At 36.2% G+C, this 22082-nt stretch overlaps 1 protein-coding gene across 1 annotated transcript in view; it reads right to left on the bottom strand.

The window, feature by feature from the left end:
• DYNC2H1 (dynein cytoplasmic 2 heavy chain 1) overlaps nucleotides 1–22082 on the bottom strand; it is a gene marked incomplete at its 3' end in the record, with an annotated part of 183148 nt that overhangs the window by 52592 nt on the left and 108474 nt on the right. Inside the window, exons 78-82 of the mRNA XM_082338028.1 lie at nucleotides 20789–20899; nucleotides 18693–18848; nucleotides 16620–16695; nucleotides 13783–13994; nucleotides 11839–11943 (exon numbers count right to left, since the gene is read on the bottom strand). Coding sequence (XP_082194154.1) covers nucleotides 11839–11943; nucleotides 13783–13994; nucleotides 16620–16695; nucleotides 18693–18848; nucleotides 20789–20899 — 660 coding nt within the window. The remainder of the gene's footprint in view (nucleotides 1–11838; nucleotides 11944–13782; nucleotides 13995–16619; nucleotides 16696–18692; nucleotides 18849–20788; nucleotides 20900–22082) is intronic.

Raw genomic sequence — 22082 nt, 5'->3', positions numbered from 1 at the left:
AAGTATGAAATTTCATGGTATGAATACATGAAACTAAGTCTGAAATACAGATACAGGTCTTTCTACACACATTTAAATACTCTCTATAGCAATGTGCATTCTAGTCCTGTACAGATCCAAATTGATAGTTATAGCAGTGATCTGCAAGATGAGATTTTTACTGAGTATGAGAAATAAAACACACAAGCTTTATAGTATGTGAAAGAAATGCATCAACATTTTTTTCATCGGAATTGTATCTTAAAAGCTTGAATAAATTTCAAGAGAGACCTGCTGGCTCATAAAATTTTAACTCAAATTAAGAGTTACCTTTCAGTCACACAAGCCCTTTTAATACCATTATTTGTAACCATATATCTTTATAGATCAAAATGTATGTGAAAAAGCTGTGTTATTGATGATGACATTACTGAAGAAAATTTCTGAAGTGCTTATTAACAGTCAACATTGCAAATGCAGGCAGGAATTATTATTTACATTTATATATATGTTGCGGATAGGCATGAGGTACACTGAAGAATTAAGATTTTGGACTTTAGGAAAGCAAACACTGGTTTATTCAGGGAACAGTTAGCAGAATCCCATGAGAAGTAGGCATAAGGGAGAGGGAAAACTGGAGACGGTATAGTGGACAGCACATTAATTTCAGCTGATTAAAAAGGGGAATAAAGGAGTATTTTTGAGTGAGCTTCAAACAAATCACTTCACTGTGCAGAAAGACCAGGATTTTCAGCAGAATGACTGTTTGGGTAAGCGGGGAGTGTCTCAGTGGATTGGAAGACCAAAAAAATGAACATATAAGAAGCAAAATCAAGGACAGAGTAAGAAAGAAGATAAAAGCACTGCTTGGGTATTTCAGGATGAAATTAGAAAACCCCAGCCCAGCTGGAGATAAGACTAGCAAGGAATATTAAGGGCGAAATGGGTTTCAACACATATGCAAAAGTTCAAAGAAAACATGGGGCATTTGACGAATGCAAGAGAATATAAGTGAGGGATGGTACATGAATGCCTGAAGTATTTAATGGCCTCTGTGTATGGTTTAGGAAGGAAAGGAGCAGCTAATAATGGGAGAGATACAGTCTACTTAGAGAACATGAACATACTCATACATGAACATGAAGTTAAATCCATTTGGATTTGGTCATGAGTGGTGTTCCCCAGGGCTCAGCAGTGGGGCCAGTTCTGTTTAACATCTTTATCAATGATCTGGATGAGAGGATTGAGTGCACCCTCACTAAGTTTGCAGATGACACCAAGTTGGGCGGGAGTGTTGATCTGCCTGAAGGTAGGAAGGCCCTACAGAGGGACCTGGGCAGGCTGGATGTATGGGCCAAGGCCAACTGTATGAGGTTCAACAAGGCTCAGTGCCAGGTCCTGCACTTGGGTCACAACAACCCCATGCAACGCTACAGGCTTGGGGAGGAGTGGCTAGAAAGCTGCCCAGTGGAAAAGGACCTGGGGTGTTGGTTGACAGCTGGCTGAACATGAGCCAGCAGTGTGCTCAGGTGGCCAAGACAGCCAAGAGCATCCTGGCTTGCATCAGAAATAGTGTGGCCAGCAGGACTAGGGAAGTGATCAGCCCCTTGTACTCAGCACTAGTAAGACCACTCCTCAAACACTGTGTTCAGTTTTGGGCCCCTCACTACAAGAAAGACATTGAGGTGCTGGAGCATGTCCAAAGGACAACAAAGCTGGTGTAGAGTCTAGAGCACAAGTCTTACGAGGAGCGGCTGAGGGCACTGGCGTTGTTTAGTCTGGAGAAAAGGAAGCTGAGGGGAGACCTTATTGCTTTCTACAACTACCTGAAAGGAGGTTGTAGCGAGGTGGGGGTCGGTCTCTTTTCCCTAGTAACAAGCAATAGGACAAGAGCAAATGGCCTCAAGTTGCACCAGGGGAGGTTTAGATTGGATATTAGGAAAAATTTCTTCATCAAAAGGGTTGTCAAGCACTGGAACAGGCTTTGCAGGGAATTGGTTGAGTCCCCATCCTTGAAGGTATTTAAAAGATGTGTAGACATGGCTCTTAGGGACATGGTTTAGTGGGACTTGGCAGTGTTAGGTTTACAGTTGGACTCAATGACCTAAATGATTCTGAGTCTATGATTCTACTCAAACCAATGAAATCCAGATGCGATTCACCCATGGCTGCTGGCCAATGTGATGGCAAGGCTGCTCTGTACTGCATATGAAAAATCATGGCAATTAGAGAAAATCCTTACGGCTGGTAAGGGTAACATTATGCCTGCCTTAAGAAATGGATGGAAAATTCATGGAATGACAAGACTATTCCATCTAATCTCTGTCCCTGGAGAGATCATGGTACACATCATCATGGAACCCACTTCCAAATACTAGAAGGAAAAAGAAGGCAATTGGAAACAGTCAACATGGCTTTACCAAGAGCAAACAATGCTTGAGCAACCTGATTGCCTTCTGTGATGAAATGACTGTGTGAATCAGGGAAGAGCAGGGGCTACTGTTAATAAGGCTTTTGACATCATCTTCTATTGCATTCCTATTTTGCAAGTTGAGGAAGTATAGGCTTGAAACATAATCTCGAGGAACGGGCTGGATGGAAAACTGGCTGTATTGCTGGAGTCAAATGGTAGTGATCAAGGGCTGGACATCTGGCTGGCAGCTAGTGAGAAGAGAAGGAAACCAGGGTTTGATACTGGGGCCCACATCATTCGATTTCTCCATGAACAACTTGGACAATGGCACACAGCGCAGACAGACAAAGCCTTAGACAGAGTTGGCAACAGTTCCACTTAGTGAAGGAGGCTGGACTACATAAACTCCAGAGGTCCCTTCTAACCAGCATTTCTATAGTTATGGGATCTATGAAAACTTTCTAACCAGGATTCCAATCCTTTCATGCCAGCTTATATTGGCGTGCATGGCTTTCCTTCTGTTTCTCATGCATTAATTTTAACTTAAGATGGCATTTACATTTTGAACTGAAGTTGTTTTTTTTATAATTTGTCTTAATCTCAAACTGCACTCTTGAAAAGTTCCTGTCAGTAGGCAAATAACAGGTCAGTCTCACAAGCAAACACTCTTCCATTAATGTGAATGATGGCCTTGTCTAAGGATGCACAATTAGTTGTGGGAACCATTCACTTGCTTTAGAAGTTAAATAAAATAAAACTGATAACAAATAAATGGAATTTGAAATGTGTTGGTCTTTCACTGCCCTGGAAAACAAAACAAACAAAAAAATCAGTTTACTAATTAATAAAATCCCTTTTTCATTTATTAGCATTTCTAAGAAAATTATCAACATCTTTGAGACAAGCACTATAACCTGCATGCTTTAAGATGGCTGAATTTTCACTTCTTCCTCCTGAACTCTTCAATTTTAAATTGAATACTTATATATGAGATGAAAGTGTGGTAACTATATTTGGATTGTTACAACACTCAATGCAGAAATGGGAGAAACAACTATGTTTCAATTCCTATCCCAATGACTAATTTTTCAAATAGTCCAGCTTCCAGTAGAAGAGAAACCCTCCCCTTTCTGCATAACCAACAACGTGGTAGTTATGGCAGTTCTCTTTCATCTCTTAAAGGGTCATTAAAATGTTCACTGCACAATTTTTAGAAATGTTGTTGACATTATTAGAGAGCTTGATCCAAAGTTCAATGGAAAGAAATAGGTACTTCCAAAAGATGATTCACCCCTTTATTTTAGATGGCTGTCTAAGAATGGCACAAATTATTCCCTGTAGCTGCTTGTCTTTCTTTAGTAACAAAAAAATGGATAACTAGTTAAGATGAGGTGGCTAATATTCATATGATTCAAGTTAGACAAGATGAATTACACTGGGGCTTCTTTTTTGACTTCATTTGGCTATGAATTGGGCTTATCATATTTTTCTATCACAGTACCTAGACATTTAAAAGAAAAACAAACTCACATGAAATTATTCCAATATTGATCAGGGGGGAATTTGAAGTGGCTTGAATCAATAAATACATCACAAGTCCTTTCTAGTAGGATTTTAACAAAATATCCTCTAAGAGTTGAGCTACAAATCCTACAGAACCTCTCTGTGTATTTGAAAGATACACTTTTATTCCACAAAATATATTTTTAAAATACCATTGACTTCTGGGAAATGTATTAAAGAATAAAATCTAAATAAAATATTTTGTATTAATACAGGAGGTATTTTAAGAAATACTAAAAGACTAACTGAAGATAATATTAGTGAAGGAAACGGGATTTCTACATAATTCACGCTATGGCAGGTAGGAATGTGTTATTCTTTGGAGATGTACTGTAACATACAGGAAGCCTAGATAACCATCAGATTAGGCACCTCACTCTGAGAAAAATACAGCTTTGTTAGATGAATATCATCCTTAGTACAGAAAATATTTTTTCTGTTATGTTAGTTTATCTGCCATCCTGCAATGACTACCCAAAAGAATATGTCCATATTGGTAAATAAAAGCGGAAGTTTGTGACTTCCAGCAAGAAGTAAAAACCTCCTTCTCCACCTGCAGATGTGCAATTGTAGAATGAGTAGAAACAGGTGAGGAGGAAAAAGTTCTATCAGGGAGGCATGTGGGCTACCTGAGCCTGACTCACGGATCAGAACCAGTGCCTTTCAGAGGAAGCGGCAGGTGACCACGGACATGGGGGCCCTGGTGGTGTTCTCCCGATTCTGCTAGTGAAGGGAATGGGACAGGAATGGATGCATGTGACCGTGCAACCAGGTCACAATACTTGGATGCAGAGCTGGGATGTTGCACACATGACTTTGGCTCTTATGGCTGTGACACCATGTTTGAGAGAGACTGACAGCTAGGGGCAGACAGAATCCATATGACAAAGTGTAACAAGAGTATCTGCCAACAGGCTTGCTACTAGCAAGCAGAGCTTTAAACTAGGTTTGTCAAGCAGGGATGATCGAAGTCCAAAGAGAAACGTAGGGGCAGAAGTTCAGAAGAAAGCACCTAGAGTATAACATGATGGGAAAGGCATTCCTTTAAATATGTCAAACAGCAAGCCGGTTCTTTTGTTAACAATACAAAGAAGCACATTAAAGTTACAGGAACTGTTCGTCTCTTCATGGTGCCTTCATGAATACCAGATGGATTCCATGAAGACATTCTGAGATTAGTTAGATGGTACAGAAAAGCAGAATCAATTATTATCAAAAGAGCTGAGATAAATATCTAGGATCAAAAGAAAAAGGAGTATCTCAAGGAAACATCCTTCTGCAATTACTTTCAGATGGTAAAATTAACAGAGTTGCTAACTGGGAGAAGTGAGAGTGATTCCCATCACCCACTCTGAGACAAAATAGGCAAAGATAAGGATGCAGCTGGGTTTGAGAGAAATGTATCTGGGAAAATTAAATTACCTTATGTCCTCTACCCTGCCACAGAAAACAGTAGTCAGATTTGGATTATATTTGAGGCTATAAAGTTTGTCTGAAACAAGTTCTTAAAGGAAGTAATAATTTTCTTGCAAAATCTGAACCATCAGAACTGCAGAGTATCACTAGCTTGGTTCAAAAACAAATAAAATTACAAAGGACAAAATATAGGAGGAAAAATACTCCCAGCAACTTCAGTTAAAGTGAACTGGAACCCACTTATTTGAAGTTGTAAGTATTCACAGCTCAACATTTTTAATGGGTATATAAAATCTACAATTAAATAATTTTATAGTATTTCATTGAAAAATTGGTAAGAAGCTGCAGTCTGTGGACTCTTCAACAATCTGAAGCTCAAAGGATTATTTTACATTTGTGATGCCCTTAAACACTTTGAAGATGTGGTGGGTTGACCTTGGATGGCCACCAGGTGTCCACCAAGCCATTCCATCACTCCCCTCCTCAGCTGGATAGGGGGAAGAAAATATAACAAAAGACTCATGGATCAAGATAAGGACAGGGAGATCACTCAGCAATTACCGTCATGGGCAAAACAGGCTCAACTTGGGGAAATTAATTTAATTTACTACCAATCAAATCAGAGTAGGATAATGAGAAATAAAAATAAATCTTAAAGCACCTTCCCCCCATCCCTCCCTTCTTCCTGGGCTCAACTTCATTCCCAACTTCTTTACGTCCTCCCCCCGAGTGGCACAGGGGGATGGGGAATGGGGGTTGACGGTCAGTTCATTATGCTTTGTCTCTGCTGCTCCTTCCTTCTCACTCTCTTCCCCTGCTCCAGTGTGGGATCCCACTCACGTGAGACAGTGCTCCACGAACTTTAAAAAGTAAGTTTCAACTATGCATGCACAATCACCCCCAAGAAGTCCCAAAAAGTGAACTGCAAGTCCACAGGCTTGCCTTCCACTTGCCATTCCTAGGATGCTGGACACAGAAGAATCAAGATGCTGTACTAGTATATAGAGAGACTGTAACTATCCTTTACCCTTGTATGGTATGTGTGAGAAAGTGTACTCATTTGTCCAGGAAAACATCAAAAACAATCTATTCTTCAACCTTACTGAGACTCACCTGTCTCATACAATAGTCTCTGTGAAGCATTATGAATCTGTACGGGTAAAAGAATGCCGAATTCCTGATGCAAGATATTATTAAAATTATTATACACAGTATTCTATATAGAAATTAGCATTAAGCAAACCAAATGCTAGCCATATTGATTATCATTGGCAGTCATATTTGAAGAGTCTTGGATAACTTGCCAGTTACTGAATGGCTTTTTTCGCAAAAGGCTTTACTATATTATTGGAGAATGTTTAGATTAACCAGATGACTGATCCTACGTAGCTACTAGTTACAAGCCGTAGTCATTTGCAGGCATAGCCATTCAACAGGATTTGATGGGATCACACAACACTAACAGAATGCTTTAAATGCTATGCTCTCTAAGGAGTGCCTGTAATGGCTAAGTCTGCTGTGCAAAGAGAGGAGGGAGACAAAACAATGGCTCTGCATTTTCCTAAGGTGGTTACTGGCAATAAGTCATATTAGTTACAGGTATGCTAAATCCTGCACAGAACAAGGTAGCTCTTACTGCTTTTCCAAGGTGTAAAAATACATACACAGGCCTGCCCGTTTCAGTCTGTAAAAATTCTGTTTATCACATATGATAAATGTTATTTTGACTAAGACACTTCATGTATGGTTCTATTTAAAATTGTAATAAAGGATGAAATTGCTTCATAGGAATTCATAGAAGAACACAAATATGGTTCCAAGAGTAAGAGACAAGGACACCGGAGCCAAAAGCCCACTTTGCAAAAAGGTGACTGGAGAGAGATCTAATTACAGACCCTTCTCATCCACAGGAAACCTAAAGCAAACTTCCACATATTCTGACTGCTCTAATCATTGGTTATAGGTTAGACTGTGAGATTAAACCACCTGAATACAGACCAATATGCAGGCAAAAATACAGTGTTCATCAGATCAGAAGAAAGGAGTATGACCATAACTGAGTGGTAAGGACTCTTGCTGAGCATGAGGAAACTTGAGTTGCAGCTGTACAGAAAATCTCTACCTGGTGTAAAACAGAGAGGATGAGCTATGCTGACTCCTTCAGCTGCACTGTCAGCTGAGTTCTTTTCTATTTTAAATGCACTGTTCTGCAGAGAGTACATAGCAAGAGATGTGAGATTATTCATGACCATATTCAACCTAAGGGATGTTGTGTCAAGGGCTTGTTGTAACAGTAGGTAAGGCAGAACCAAAGAGCCACAGTGAACTCTACAAATCCAGCCCCTAAAAATTTACCTAGCTCTACCTACATAGAGCAACGAAGGACAAAATCCAGAAAAAAAATGTAAGCCGTGTTGCTGAAAAGATCACGTCTATTTAAGCCAAATATTTTCTTAAAAACAAAATGGCTCTTGCCAATACGCACGTAGTATTTATACTCTCTGAATTACACTACAGAGCATCATAAGACATAATTTCTAACAATTCAATTAGTAATTGCCAATATTAATACAGCTAGTGATATTCGGCTCTTAAATTAGAATTAAAGTTCCCTGCTGGAAAAAAGAAAAGCTGTGAATATAATCAATATTTGCAAGGTTACTGAAAAAAGTCCAGTTCTTTTTAGTGCTGTTCTAGGCTTACCCAAACATTAGCAATGCAGTAGGTTGCAGAAGAGATCTCTGCATAACTGCAAAATGCTGCATAGTGCTGCAGCAAATTTCTGCTACAGCAAAGTGTGTCGCTGCAGCAATACAAACTACCATTCCTATACATGAAAAATAAATAATATTCATAGAAAGTTTATATAAAATCTACATTTCTATTATGTAAGTACTCCATCTTGCGTAGTGAAACGACATCATAAAATGATATCAGATTTCTTGTAATAGAATTACATTAATTTAACTTCATGGTTAATAGAATGGATCGTAGTGTTACCTGTTCTAATACTTATTTTAAAAGATTTTGAACTGATAAAAGATTGCTAATTACAATTTACTTAAAAGCAGTGTATATCTGAATGATTATTTTAAATCTCTGAGCTTAAACATATGACTAAAGTCAAAATTGCTGTCAGTTGGTTTAAATAAGTAACTTCAAAGTATGTATGTTTCAAAAAAACCTGCTTCTCCTTATCCTGACTTCAGTGGTGTAGATGACACAATTCTGTGCACCTCTGCATAAGAAAAAGATGTTACTAAAAATACAGACTGAGAAATTATAATGACTAGTAGATGAGAAACTATAGGGGATAGTAGACATAAATTATAAGAGAATATACCACATACTTAGCACAGAATCAGTGAAGTAGTGGACACGGTATTAAATTTCACCTTTCTGGTGCTAGTGACATGGCAACTGAGCTGGTAGCAACTTATTTCTCACTACATTTTTCATTCAGCTTTTCTCTGCTTTAGCTTGGTAACAGATTTATGAGAAACACTGCTGTTAGAAGGCAATCATTCAATTTCAGATTGTGAACCACAGGATCACCTATGGATCTAAGACGGCTGCCAAACTGTCAGAAATGGAATGGGAGTAGGATTCATAGTTAGGCAGAAACAAAATTTAAGAAAAATCTCCCATTTCTGTTACTTAAATTGCCTAAGACTTAAAGAAGTACCACAAACTTTTATTGGAAGGATGAGGAAATCTCTCATATGACATAGAAGCATCTCACAGAATTGTAACTTCAGCAGTCTCATATTTTCAAGATTATAATCCATATTTTATAGATTATAATCAATGCTATGACAGACCAGTTCAGTAGAGTGCGAGTCTGCATGTAAATGTGTTCATTACCTATTTCCCTTCACAGAGGAACTCTGAATCTATTCTGATTTTGTGGAGGTTAACTGAGGACTTATTTTCAAATAGTAGCATTTTTAACAACTGCAGCTCATAGCAAGTTAAGTAAGCTTAGTTGCATAAATAAAATAATCAGCAGTCTACAGTGTATCTGACGGAAACAAAGGCATTTAAAGTTCACATTTATGTAAAAGATTTTAAGACAAAACCAAACAGAGCTACATTGAGTCTTGGTGCATTTTTTGGGTTTGTAATAGAGGAGTTCTTGAGCTCAGCGTGTTACCCTATGCACCCTCATCCTACTGATTTGTCTTTATATAGCTTCATAGTTTCATGTGCTAATGATAAAATAAATAATTTTTACTGCTATGCATTTAAGTGAATATGGACTACACAGCTATGGATTTAAGTGAACAGATACATTTAAACAAATTTACCAGTACTATATTTGATATTCAACAAATGCAATACTCAAAGGCAAGTGGTTTGCTTTTCTTTTTTTAACAGATCAAAGGTCTTATACCAATAAGAAATTTCTGCATGGAGCCCTTTTCAGGTTAGTGTGAGCAGTTAGATACATTTTTAAAGAATGTAATTCTAAGTCTTGAAATTTTAGGGAATTCCGATTGTAGGGAACTTCCAATTGATTTTGCCAAGAAAGGTTGAAACAGATGATCCTTGAGGACCCTTCCAACCTGGTATTCTATGATTCCATGATTTAATCTTTTTTTTCCTTATAACTTGTCCTTATATAAGACAGCATGCTAGGGCTGTGCAGAAAATTAAAGCAAGCCTTGATATACAGACCAGTTCATTTCACAGCTCTGATATAAGATTCTCAATTCAATCAACTTTCATGTTATCTGATACAATTAATTTACCAGTCAAATCAACTATGCTAATCACTAGTTAAAGATTTGTACTGTTTAACTGCACTTGCACAGTAATCGTGTGCTCTCATCCAGACTTAACTAAAAAGCAATGAAAAAAAATATAGAATAAAGAATTTAAGCTTTGCCTCCAAGTCCTAAACTTGCACCATATTTGAGCTAAAAGGTACTAGAATGCCCAGCAAACCTGAATAAACAAAAGGTGGACTTTCACCTGCCTATGAGCATTTCCGAATTCCAACTCAGGCTGAGGTGCAGCCACTTCTTAGTCAAACTCCTCCCTAGACTCTAGCCTTAGTGGCTCAATTCAGCTGTTACACATAATGCCATTTGAGACTCTATATGTTATCCAAGAAAATGTTATGGATAGGCAGATATGACACAGGACCTCCAGATCCATGCTTTACTGGATCAGGGTACAGAAGCCGTGGGAATCAGTTGCTTAACACTGGCTTCTAGTGCCAGTTTGCCCCTGATTTCCAGTTGCTGGCCCAACAAGAAAATGTATTCACTAGGGTCCTGTGTCATATCTGGCAGCTCCTAGTAGATGTCTTAAATACACTAGGGCATCTCCAGATGATACAAGATAACAATGTTTAGGCAACTGAACTGACACCTAAGGGAAGTGATAAAATATTAGCAATGAAATGCTTTGTCCAACAAACCAAACAAGGTATTGATGAAGACATCCAGAGTTCAAATCACTCATCTTTTCATTTCTTAGACTGACAAAATAGAAGTTATGAGTAGAACAAGAGAAACACTCAGTATTTTCTGGCTCCACAAAGGATGAGAAGAATAGCTGCCCCAGCTGTGTCATTAATAGTACCCAGCATAATGGGTGACCCAAGTCACGCACCCAAGCTGAGGCTTCTGCATACAACTCTAAAACAAATAGGTGAAAAATCTTTGATCATTGCCTATTATTCCAGCACTAAGATAACTGCATTCTCACATATTAAACATATATTCAAATCTGGACTAGACTGCAATTAAATGATAGCTGCGAACTCTTGACTATGATATAGCCATCTGCCATACAGCTAAAGCAATAATGGAAATATTGAAAATTTGTGAATTTTTAAACTAAGATGTACAAAACCCCTGGAATTTACTTTTCATTATGTTGAGAATTTCATTATGACATGCCTAAGTAGTTGTATGCTATTCTCCAGTGATAACAACTTTTTTTTTTTCCCCAAAAAATTTCACATTTCTAGCCATAAAGATAGAATTCTGACTACTGGGAGAATTCTTCAGAACTTCTCTTTCAGAAAAAGCATAAAATATTACCCATATTCTATTTGTCCAACTATTATATTAGAATTTGTTGACCAAAAACAAACTTGACTTGCAGTGAACAGCAGCTGTAAGAACTATCCCATTGACAGGAGTCAGATTAACAGTATAAATAGAACTAGTGAATCTACTTACATACGTGTATATTCTTCAACATGAACTGAATTATATCATTGTAAAATAAACAAAGAATTATTGAGAAAGTTAATTCCTAAATGAATATCTTTGTAACTAAAGATAATTGTTATTATATTAAAATATTACAGATAAAAGTCAACATATTCCAAAAATCCCTCCATTTACTCTGACTTTCTTATGGAAATTCATATTTATGAAAAGGTGGTTGGGTTCCCTAGCTTATACTGGATGCAGAAAAGATTCAGAGGTCAATGAAAAATCTAATTTTACCTGGGAACTGATCATACGTTGTGATGATCGAGCAATATTAGCAGGCAGGCCAAAAAAGTCAGGTTTATCATCTTCTGGAAGGTTTTCAATAATATTACGATAATCCTGCATTAGAAGAAAAGAGTAAACATAACTGAGGGAACTTTTTGTTCAGCTCCTGAAATGAACAGTGCATGCTGAAAAGAATTTCATTAAGTGCACTGCATAACACAAAGATTAAAATAAGTATTTCACACATGACATACCTTGATAATCTTATTTATAAATTTCTTACTTTTATTTATAAAAAACTACCTTCTTTTATATAGTGTTTTCACTCTAAAAGAGCAAAAAGCAATTCTGATTACAGTGATGCGACCAACTGAAAAGAAAAATATGCTAAGATTGTCTCTGAAAAACAGTTACGGTACTTCTGTTGAAAACTTAAAAGTAGGATTAATGACAATATAAAACAGGAAAAAAAGATTTTGGCATTTGTAATCCAAATAATAGAGTATAATACATATTTATAAAATTAAGAGCACTCACTTTTATTTAAAGCTATGAAGATATTATCTTTCAAAGAAAGTTAAATCATTTAGGTAAAAATAGGTTTGCATGATCATTGGAGATGCAGAATAGCACCAATAGTTATAGTGTAACAGTCACTAGCGATGCTGCTCTTGTACAAAACAGAAAGAGGCCTTGCAGACTAAAGTAGACCAATGGTGCTGGATGTCTCTTTTATTGTGGCTTTACAGGCAAAAATATTTACTATTTGAAACTCTGGCTGCACCCTATTGTGTTATATCATGTGCATCTTGTCCTCTGCTTGCAGGAGCATGTCCTAGGTGTGCACAATTTACTTTGACACAGTCACTTCAGAGATAACAACAGTAGCAGACCTCTACACCAAACACTGAGGGAACACTATTTATTAAGAGATATTATTCCAATTAACTCAAGTAATCAAACTTAGCTTTATTATTAGTGTTCTACTAATCAAAACTACTTGCAGAAAAATATTTAAGACATAAAAGTATAAACTCCCACATAAATAATCATATAAGAAACTGAGAGATATTAAATGCAGTGCAGACAAGATGAAAGGTTCATCTGTTTCACCATATTATCTATAAGAATAGGGACCAGCCTGGTTTGTTTATTCCTTCCCTCTTTATGATATTAACTCAGTACATCTATAGAAAATAACTGTCCTATTTAGAATTAAAAAATAAACAAACACCAAACCTAAACAGTCAGAATCCAGGTAGAGAATGCCAAATGATAGCAATTTATTTTAACTGGCATAATTCCATTTACATCAACTCATATCATGGCCTACTATGGAGTCCTACATTAAAATGCAAATGAATCTTAATAATACTAACAACCACAATAGTGTGTGAAAGGATAGGGAGAGATCAGTTCTTCAGACTCTGTTGAATTCCCTCTTGTTTACACTAAAGGAGAATCAGAATCCATCTTTATTTCCACATAAAATGTCATATAACCTCCACGACATGTTAGCAGATTATGCCAGAATGTTGATACATTTTGTAAATAAGGAGATATATTTAGAGTTTCCTATTTCATCCAGAAGTTATAAGAACATTTAGCAGTCTGTACAAAAGTGCTATTATGTTAATATACTGTTATATAAAAATATAATTCTGTTCTTCCTTGTCATAAATTGACCCAATTTCTTTTACTCAGTTCTTCATAGCTGTGCTGCTCTGCACCATAGTCCAATCAGATATCGTAAAAAAGGAGACTGACAGAACAGACTAGCAGAGTAGTTCTGACCACTTAAGAATTAGTGCTCCACACAAAAGAAGTCTTAAATAAATGGAGGTATTCTTTCGATTGTAACTCCGGTTTTCTTTGTGGAATTATTTCCAAGAATAATTCTTGAAAATAACTTATTTTAGTTTCTATATTAGGTGACAGAAGATGTATACCTACCAAAATACTGCAGGAATTCGGTAAAGAGATCGAATATGGGAAACTAGTCATCTTCTTGCCTCTAGCATTTAAACTGCCAATGACTCGTGAATTGAAAAGCTGCTCCAAGTAGGACCGAAGAACCCTCATATCGAAGTAATTATCTACACGGCCTCCATAAATTGCATTTTCAAACAAGCCATGCACAAATTCCCACTGAAAATCTTTGGAACCTATAAATTAATTAATATTAGTTTTGTATCAATGGATAGCACTGCATTATAAGCATTTCTTCTTGTCATTGCAGTTCTTCAGTGAAATAAAAAAATACAAGCGCATCAAATAATTAATTTCTAATTGTTTTTCTTCTATATTACCAAATAATAAAAGATGCAGAAACTTCAATGAGATTGTAAATATCTGTCATTGATAAAACAAACATTTACTGTGTTTCAAAATGAGTTATTAGAAATATTACTTAAGTCTTGAAGTGCTTTTATTGTAGATAAAACAATTGGTTATATGCATTTCAGAAATGATCAAAATTTTATTTATGTGCTCCTTTGAAATAAATAAAAATAATTTCCCTTGTTCAAAATTTTATACGCTATTTTGTATCACAGTACCATCTGATCTCATAAAATAAACTGACTGATTGAACCAAAACCAGATCATGCTCAAAATAGATAACATTACTGGAAATGTCATCTCTCAAACACAAAAGAGGTCCAGGACAAGTACTTTGTAAATCATTATAAATCACACAACATTGCACATAAAACTAAGCATGTTACTATTAGTTTCCTGGTCAGATTGACGTTGCAATTAGATTACTCTGGATTAGCTATATCCCACAAATTCAAAATAACGTATTTTCCATCCTTTCTATCACAGTTGTCCAAAATAACTACATGGGACAATGATCTACTTATACCCTATAGCTTTCATGTATAGGTAAAAGCTTGATCAGAAAGGTACTTCTTAAAGTCGCTTGAAAAAAGGAAACAGCAATTACTTTAAGGGGGGTTTATTGGTGGTAACTGTTGTTTCCAAATACTTCAAACATTCTTTAGTAAAAAAAGTTATCTTCACAGCAATAGTTAATGATTAGATTAATGATTGTCATTGATAGTTAATGATTCAACCTCTTTCCATCACTGTATGTTTCAAGTCTGCATAACTAAGGTCCAATTCCAGAAGTACTAATCATCCATAAATCTCATTTAAGTCAATGATCATAAATTATCTCTAAATATCAGTTCCTAACTTTACTTTGAAATTATATAAAATGCAAAGGCTTTAAAAAAATTATGTTTTTCATATTAACTAATATTAAGAAATTGCTACGCTACTGAACAGAATAATGAGGTGGGCTCTATCTAAACAGTGAGTTTCAATATCCCACTCTACTCGGCGCTTGTCAGGCCACACCTGGAATACTGTGTACAGTTCTGGTCCCCGTTATACAAAAAAGACGCGGACAGGCTGGAGGGGGTCCAGAGAAGGGCCACCAAGATGATCAAGGGTCTGGGAAGCCTGCCGTATGAGGACAGGCTGAGAGAGCTGGGTTTGTTCAGCCTTGAGAAAAGGAGGCTTAGAGGTGATCTCATCACCATGTACCAGTACTTAGAGGGGAGCTACAAAGAAGATGGAGACTCCCTTTTTACAAGGAGTCATGTGGTGAGGACAAGGGGTAACGGGTACAAGTTACTCCCAGGGAGATTCCGATTGGACACGAGAGGTAAATTTTTCACAATGAGAACAGTCAATCATTGGAATAATCTCCTCAGGGAAGTGGTTGACTCTGCTATGCTGAACATATTTCAGACTCAGCTGGACAGGGTGCTGGGCCATCTCGTCTAGATTGTGCTAGAAAGGTTGGCCCAGATGATCCTTGAGGTCCCTTCCAACCTGGTATTCTATGATTCTATGAATATGAAAAGTTCATTCATATTCAATTCATTTATTCAATATATGGGGGAGCTCACACTGGGAAGGAATGAAGAGAGAAGATTTCATCTTCGAGGCATTCCTGTATTTCCTTTTTATTCCTCTGAACTCAAGAAGCTGAGCAGAATAGTTCTTGGGAGAGGGAAATTATTGGTTTATCCAACATCCCAAAAATGGAACGATGATTCACCCTGTGTTTCTAGCTTTGCTTACTGATGATGAGCCTTGCAGCATCTCCACACTTATCCGAGTGTTGTAGAAAGATAAAGCTCTTCATGCAGCTTCTCTACTAATGGTAAAACAGGACAGGTCCTGCTTGAATGCAAGGTCAGATGGCACAAGGTGGCTTGCATCCATACAGCCAAACTCTCTTTTGCCCTAAAATAAGGTAACTTCTTACCTGCTGCCTATTGGAAAGAGTCTTCAGGCTCTGCTATCTCACAAACCATGCCTTGTCACTGCCTACGAGAATGCTAGTCTGCATAAGCCAAATATGGGAAAAAATAAACCTGATCATGGAATAGTTTTGAGCCTGTGTCCAGCCCTTACAAGTTTACTAATACTAACATATCTTCAGAGTCTGGATCCACATCCAGAAAAACCTGATAAAACCTAAGCACAGCTGATTTAGGGTCAGACTACTTCCCATACTGATGTAGTTAACTAACTACCTGGTCTTGTGTTTGTATTTGTGAAAATGTTCCAATGAAGATTCAAACGCAGAATTTAAATACCGTCAAAACAGCCTTTAAACAGAATGGACCTACTCTAAACAAAACAAGCATGCAAAGTAAGCAATTTATAAAAATTACCGTGAAAGTTTTTAATATTCTAAAAATTATAAATGAGAGACATTCAGAAGGGTTATGCTACAGAGGTGAGAAATTTTCCCATAAGAAGTTACTTACCCTCAAAGAGTCTATCAATAATGTCAAAACCAGCACGGAGATCAGATAAAGAAAATTCATAAAATTTTGTCCAACCCTACCATTAAAAGAAATCCAAAGAATTTAATTAGTCACACAATGATGATCATGAAGTAAAATACAAATATTAGGTGGTTACTGAATACTGTATAATACATAATACTGAATGAAAAAAGAGACAACCTAGGTCATCTAAAGTGCATCTTTCGAAACATTCAGTGGAGGTAGAACAAAAAAAATCAACTCTACCAGTGCATTTAGTTTTACATACTTATACAAACTAGAATCTATGGAGTAAGAGGAATGTAAGCTTAAGATTCTTTTATTTCCTAACAGTATTTACTTCAACTAAAACTTGCTGACATCTGTGACTAGATCACGCATTGAATTATGATTTTATTTCTGAGGGCTTTTTTGCATTTCCGTTTCCTTTGGATTTTAATAAATAGGTCTGATTCTTCAAACACAGTCTACATTATACTTTCATCATCTTACACCTTAATTCGTGTCACTTACAAAAAATCTAATGAGTAAAGCAATTACTGCTAGTATTACAGCAAAAATGCTGACTGCCGTATGCGTATTTTAATCTGTCTCGCTTTGTACCTCCTTTCTGTTCTTGGTGGCATTATTTTTTATATAGCATTAATGTGTAACGTGTGTAATTCTCACAAAAACCTTTCAATGCAAATGGATAAGTATTAACAATAAATATCAATATATGATACAGAACTTAGGAAATCCAGATCTCAAAGGTATCTCCCATTGCTGTAGCTTCTTATGGTCGTACCTCTGCATATGGATCGTATCATAGGAACAGGAGCACATGACTCATGCTGAGAAAAATGCAAATGTGTCAGATAACATGCATGCATCCAGTGAGATGTATACAGTCTCAGGTCAAGACTGCAGCTGCTCCACACATCACAATCAAGCTATCAGTCAGTCACCCTGAAGGTCATAAACTGGAAAGGTGCTACAGTCTTTCAACAGTGTTCATGTATTTTTTTTGACAGATCTCTACATGGACGCAAAAACCCCTGAAATTCATTATAAAATACAAGAGCTTCTAGCTGGGATTGCAGTCCAGCAATGTTAGAAACCGGTAATCTTAAGCAAAATATAAAATCATTACTAAGTCTGCACATGAGACAAACACAGTTACAGTGGAATTTAGGAGAAAGCAGTAATCCTGTCTTGTGTCACTTGGAAAGCTGGTGGTCAATAAACATGAATTTGAACAAAGACAAATGAGAGTTCATGTATCAGATCAGTACTTTAAATATTTTCACTTATTCCACTTCTTGAACACCATGTTCAAAGTCTGTTACTACAAGAGGCAGATAACCTTCTAAATCACAAAGTCAAAACTAGCAAAAAACTCTCAAACATTCCAGGCTCTGCCAGATCAAATCTTTCAGATGACATCTTAATTTCGCCACTAGTCTAAATAAAATAAACAAGACATAGAACAGTTTGTTAGTTGGGGTTTTGTTCTGTTTAATTTAAGCATCTGAAGCCAGAAAGAAATGTTTGCTTTAAAAAAAAAATTATCTAAGGAAAAAACACAACAGTCTCTGAAAACCATTATAATCCTCACAACAAAGGAGTAAATTCCCTTGTTCTTCCTTCTCCCTGAACAGGGTTTGTGTGCAGAAAGAGTAGACAATATCATCTCCTCTTTCCCATCGAAGCATCTCTTTTCTCACGTCTTCCATTCAATCGTGTATGTTTCCAAAACATTTTTTTCCTGTCCCAAGCAAACAGGATTGACAGAATCTTTTCCATAGGACCTCACTCGTGCATCAGTACCAGTTAGTACACAAATCACAAAATAACCCCATCCAGGCAGTAGCAATTTTCAAATGGAATTTAGGCTACCAAGATCTTAATTTGCAATGAATTCAGAGACAATAATGAAGGCAGGCACCAAAAGTATCCAAGTTTATTTATCTCTGAACATGATCCAAGGTATACCTGATGAAAAATACTTCTAATTATAAAAACTAATAAATGCAGTAAATTTTTTTGAAAGGTATCCCAAAAGATTATTACCTGAGGAATATAATTTCTTCTTTCTTGGCATACAGCATGAAACCATGCTAAACAAAAGAGAGAATGTGCTCGAGACAAATTTCCCTTTTTATTAATTTGCTCTGGTGTCCAAGATTCATAGGTTCGCAAGAGATTCTTTTTGAGGCCTGGAGGTGCCTGTATTGGAAGTAAAAACACTGTTCTAGACAGAAAACCTGATACTTTTATGCCCTATTTTCTTAAATTCTAACTCACAATTTATAACTTAATGAAATGACAAACAGTACTTAACAAAACAAAATTTAACAAGAAAAAAATCTGCTTGTAATAAGTGGCCTAACAACAGAATGATCTTATACTGAGAACAGCTTAAACAACTTAAACATACTGAAATCGTAACCAGGACCAACTGACAGGAGGACTGAACTACACTAAAAGAACTTAGTGAAAGAATACTACTCTATCAAAACATGTAAGCTTAAAAGTAAATAGAATTTTTTCAAGAACAAGAACTTTCTTCTGATTTTACAAGTTCAAATACCACTTATCATTTCTGTGATCAGAGTCAACTTGCCTTATGCCATCAGTGTACTCTGTTAGTTACCATATAAATATATATGATAAAATGACTAATTTAGTGTTAGGTAGTGTTCATAACCAGTAGAAATAACTGCAGTTAAAGTGTACATAATAACAAAGATTATAGTACTTAAAAGTAAAAACAATTGATTAGATACCCAGCCATTTTCAAATTATTTGCAAGTGTGAAAGCAAACATAAATTTTAAAGATATTTAAACAACATTTTCATATTTATAAGAATATTCTTTCTTTCTTTTGAAAAATAATGTTTGTTAATGTTTCCATAAGTTTACCACAGTTGCATGTGTTGCATATGCACACTTGTGGCAAATAATTGCAAAACGTTGTAGTCAATTGATGATTTTCTTTTAAACTATCTACATCTTGAATGCTAACAGTTAAGGGACATACCACAACCATATAATAATCAAATATCATTAGGCAAGTCATGGACGATCATTGCCCTTTCATGGTAACAAAATATTTACTAAAAATAAAAAAAAAAAGGTAACAATTTAGAACAATTACAAAAGGTAACAATTTAGAACATCGCATCAGTGCAAAGTTCCAATTATTCCAAATATAGTGGGATCAGTAACTTCAAGAAGCTAGATGAAAAGAAATGTGACAATCCTATACGGTCCTGTAGTTTCTGTACCACTGAAGACCTCAATATAAGCAAGAAGGTACACCAGAAGTTTAAAAATACCTGCAGTCAATATAAAGTGTAACAATTTTGGCTTCTTGGAAGTCAGCAACATTGAACTCTAAAAGGTCACAGCTTCTTGGTTTAGCTGTAGGCAAAATCTCCATACTCCATAACCAATGGAAGAGTTAGTAGCACCCCATCCATGATTTCCATAATGGAGATTAATGCATAAGTGTATCAATGATTAGATCACTTTCCAACAAGTTGGAGGAGCATGGTCTCAGTTATTCCTTAGGTTGATCCACTCTGAAAGCAAAGCTCTCAATTTTTAGTAAAGGCCTTTAACTGTATATCCTGCTGTAGAGGAGGAGAGCCATTTCTATTACAAGGGTCCAGTGAATACAAAGCTATAGGGCCAAAAACAAAAATAAGGAAAAGAAAGTGCGATTCTATGATCTTCAGATGAGTACATTCATCAAAGAAGGAGGAATTCCTTGTTTTTAATCCACATCCCAGCACCTGTGTATGTTTTTGCTTTTAAGAAACACTGATTAAACACATAAAAGAATTTGGAGCACAAAACAAAACAAATACTTTCAGTTCAGACTTTCAAGTGGAAAAAATATCTGGAAAGAAATTTTACAAACCTTCCCTTTAGAACATTGCTTCTGCAAATTTCCACATATATATTATAAATGATCATTAAAAATCTTTCAAAGTAAATTCATAGCATTTTTTGTATTACATCTAATTGAAATATAAGGCAAAACCAATTATGAAAATAGTCCACATTATCCAAACTTTATTCTATCTAAACATATAGTTTACTATACATCAAAGTTCATTCTTTGAAACCATGCAATAAAAGCTTTCCAAACAGATCTTACTTCGTAAGTTATTTTCAGACTTGACTGAAGCAAAATCGGAGTAAATTTTGGATGAACTTCAGTAGTAAGCCAAAGGCGGAAGTTTGGTTGAGGCTGTAGTGTATTCAGTTCCTGTTAAAGAGATGTTACATATTGAAGTAGGTTTTGGGTTTATTTTTAATATACCGAACGGTATTTATGAAATTATAATATCCTAAATTAGAAAGTTAGGCCTGTCTAAAAATTCTTTAGCTGCTTTTACAAGTAAGGTTATACAAAAGACTACTGTCCAAGATGTCTTGTGTCCAGCCATTCTATGTCAGCTGTGCTCAAGTTCAAAGTTCATCCTAGCCTCATCAAAATATTTGCAACTCCCTCACAGATCCTAAATTCAGAGCATAAAAATATACAGCAGTTCTTTACTTCTTTTAAGTAAAAAAATACCAGAAGGCTACATCTCAAAAGATTAAGGCTTGGAATGTGGGCTGCGTATCAGCAGCAGATCTCGATGACATTCAACAACTGTATAGCTATATTAATTTCTTTTTCTTCAAGTGTTTGTTGTATGCACACTTCACATATCATGATTCACAGAAAACTGAAGATAGGAAAATGGAGTTCTAAGAGAACAAATATTGTCAAATGCTATTTAAAATATAAAGGCTTCACAAAAAATATGTAATTACTGAATGCATGAAAACATACTGCTGGTGCTCTACATGCATCTGAAACAGACATATTTTCCACTGAAGCTACCAAAGTTGTTTGACAATTGACTTGAGAACAACGTCAACAGTTTTGTTTATGTGTCTTGGAAGAAACATAGTTCAAAAAAATCTAACAGGTTTTCTCACAATCTATTGATATTAATAATCTCTAAAACATAATCATAATCATTTTGTTTTCTGTGTTTTTAGTAAAGCAGAAAATTCTGTTAACCCATGAATTGTTCTGCTCTTTAGGCAAAATGACAACTATATCTGGTACCTAAAATCACAGAACTGTTGAAGTTGGAAGGAACCTCTAGAGACGGCCTAGTCCAACCCCCTGCTCAAAGCAGTGTAGCTACAGCAGGTTGCCCAGAACTGTATCCAGTCAGGTTTTCAATATCTCCAAGGATGGAGACTCCACAGTCTCTCCAGGCAACCTGTTCCAGTGTTTGACCAACCTCACAGTAAAAAAGTTTTGTCTTATGTTTAAATGGCATTTCTTGTATTTCAGTTTGTGCCCACGGCCTCTTGTCCTGTCACAGGACACCACTGAGGAGAGCCTGGCTCTGTCTGCTTTGCTCCTTCCCATCAGCTGATACACACTA

Source organism: Platalea leucorodia, assembly GCF_965183815.1.
Source record: "Platalea leucorodia genome assembly, chromosome: 2".
Classification (NCBI taxonomy): Eukaryota; Metazoa; Chordata; class Aves; order Pelecaniformes; family Threskiornithidae; genus Platalea; species Platalea leucorodia.
This window is presented reverse-complemented; position numbering and strand designations above follow the sequence as displayed.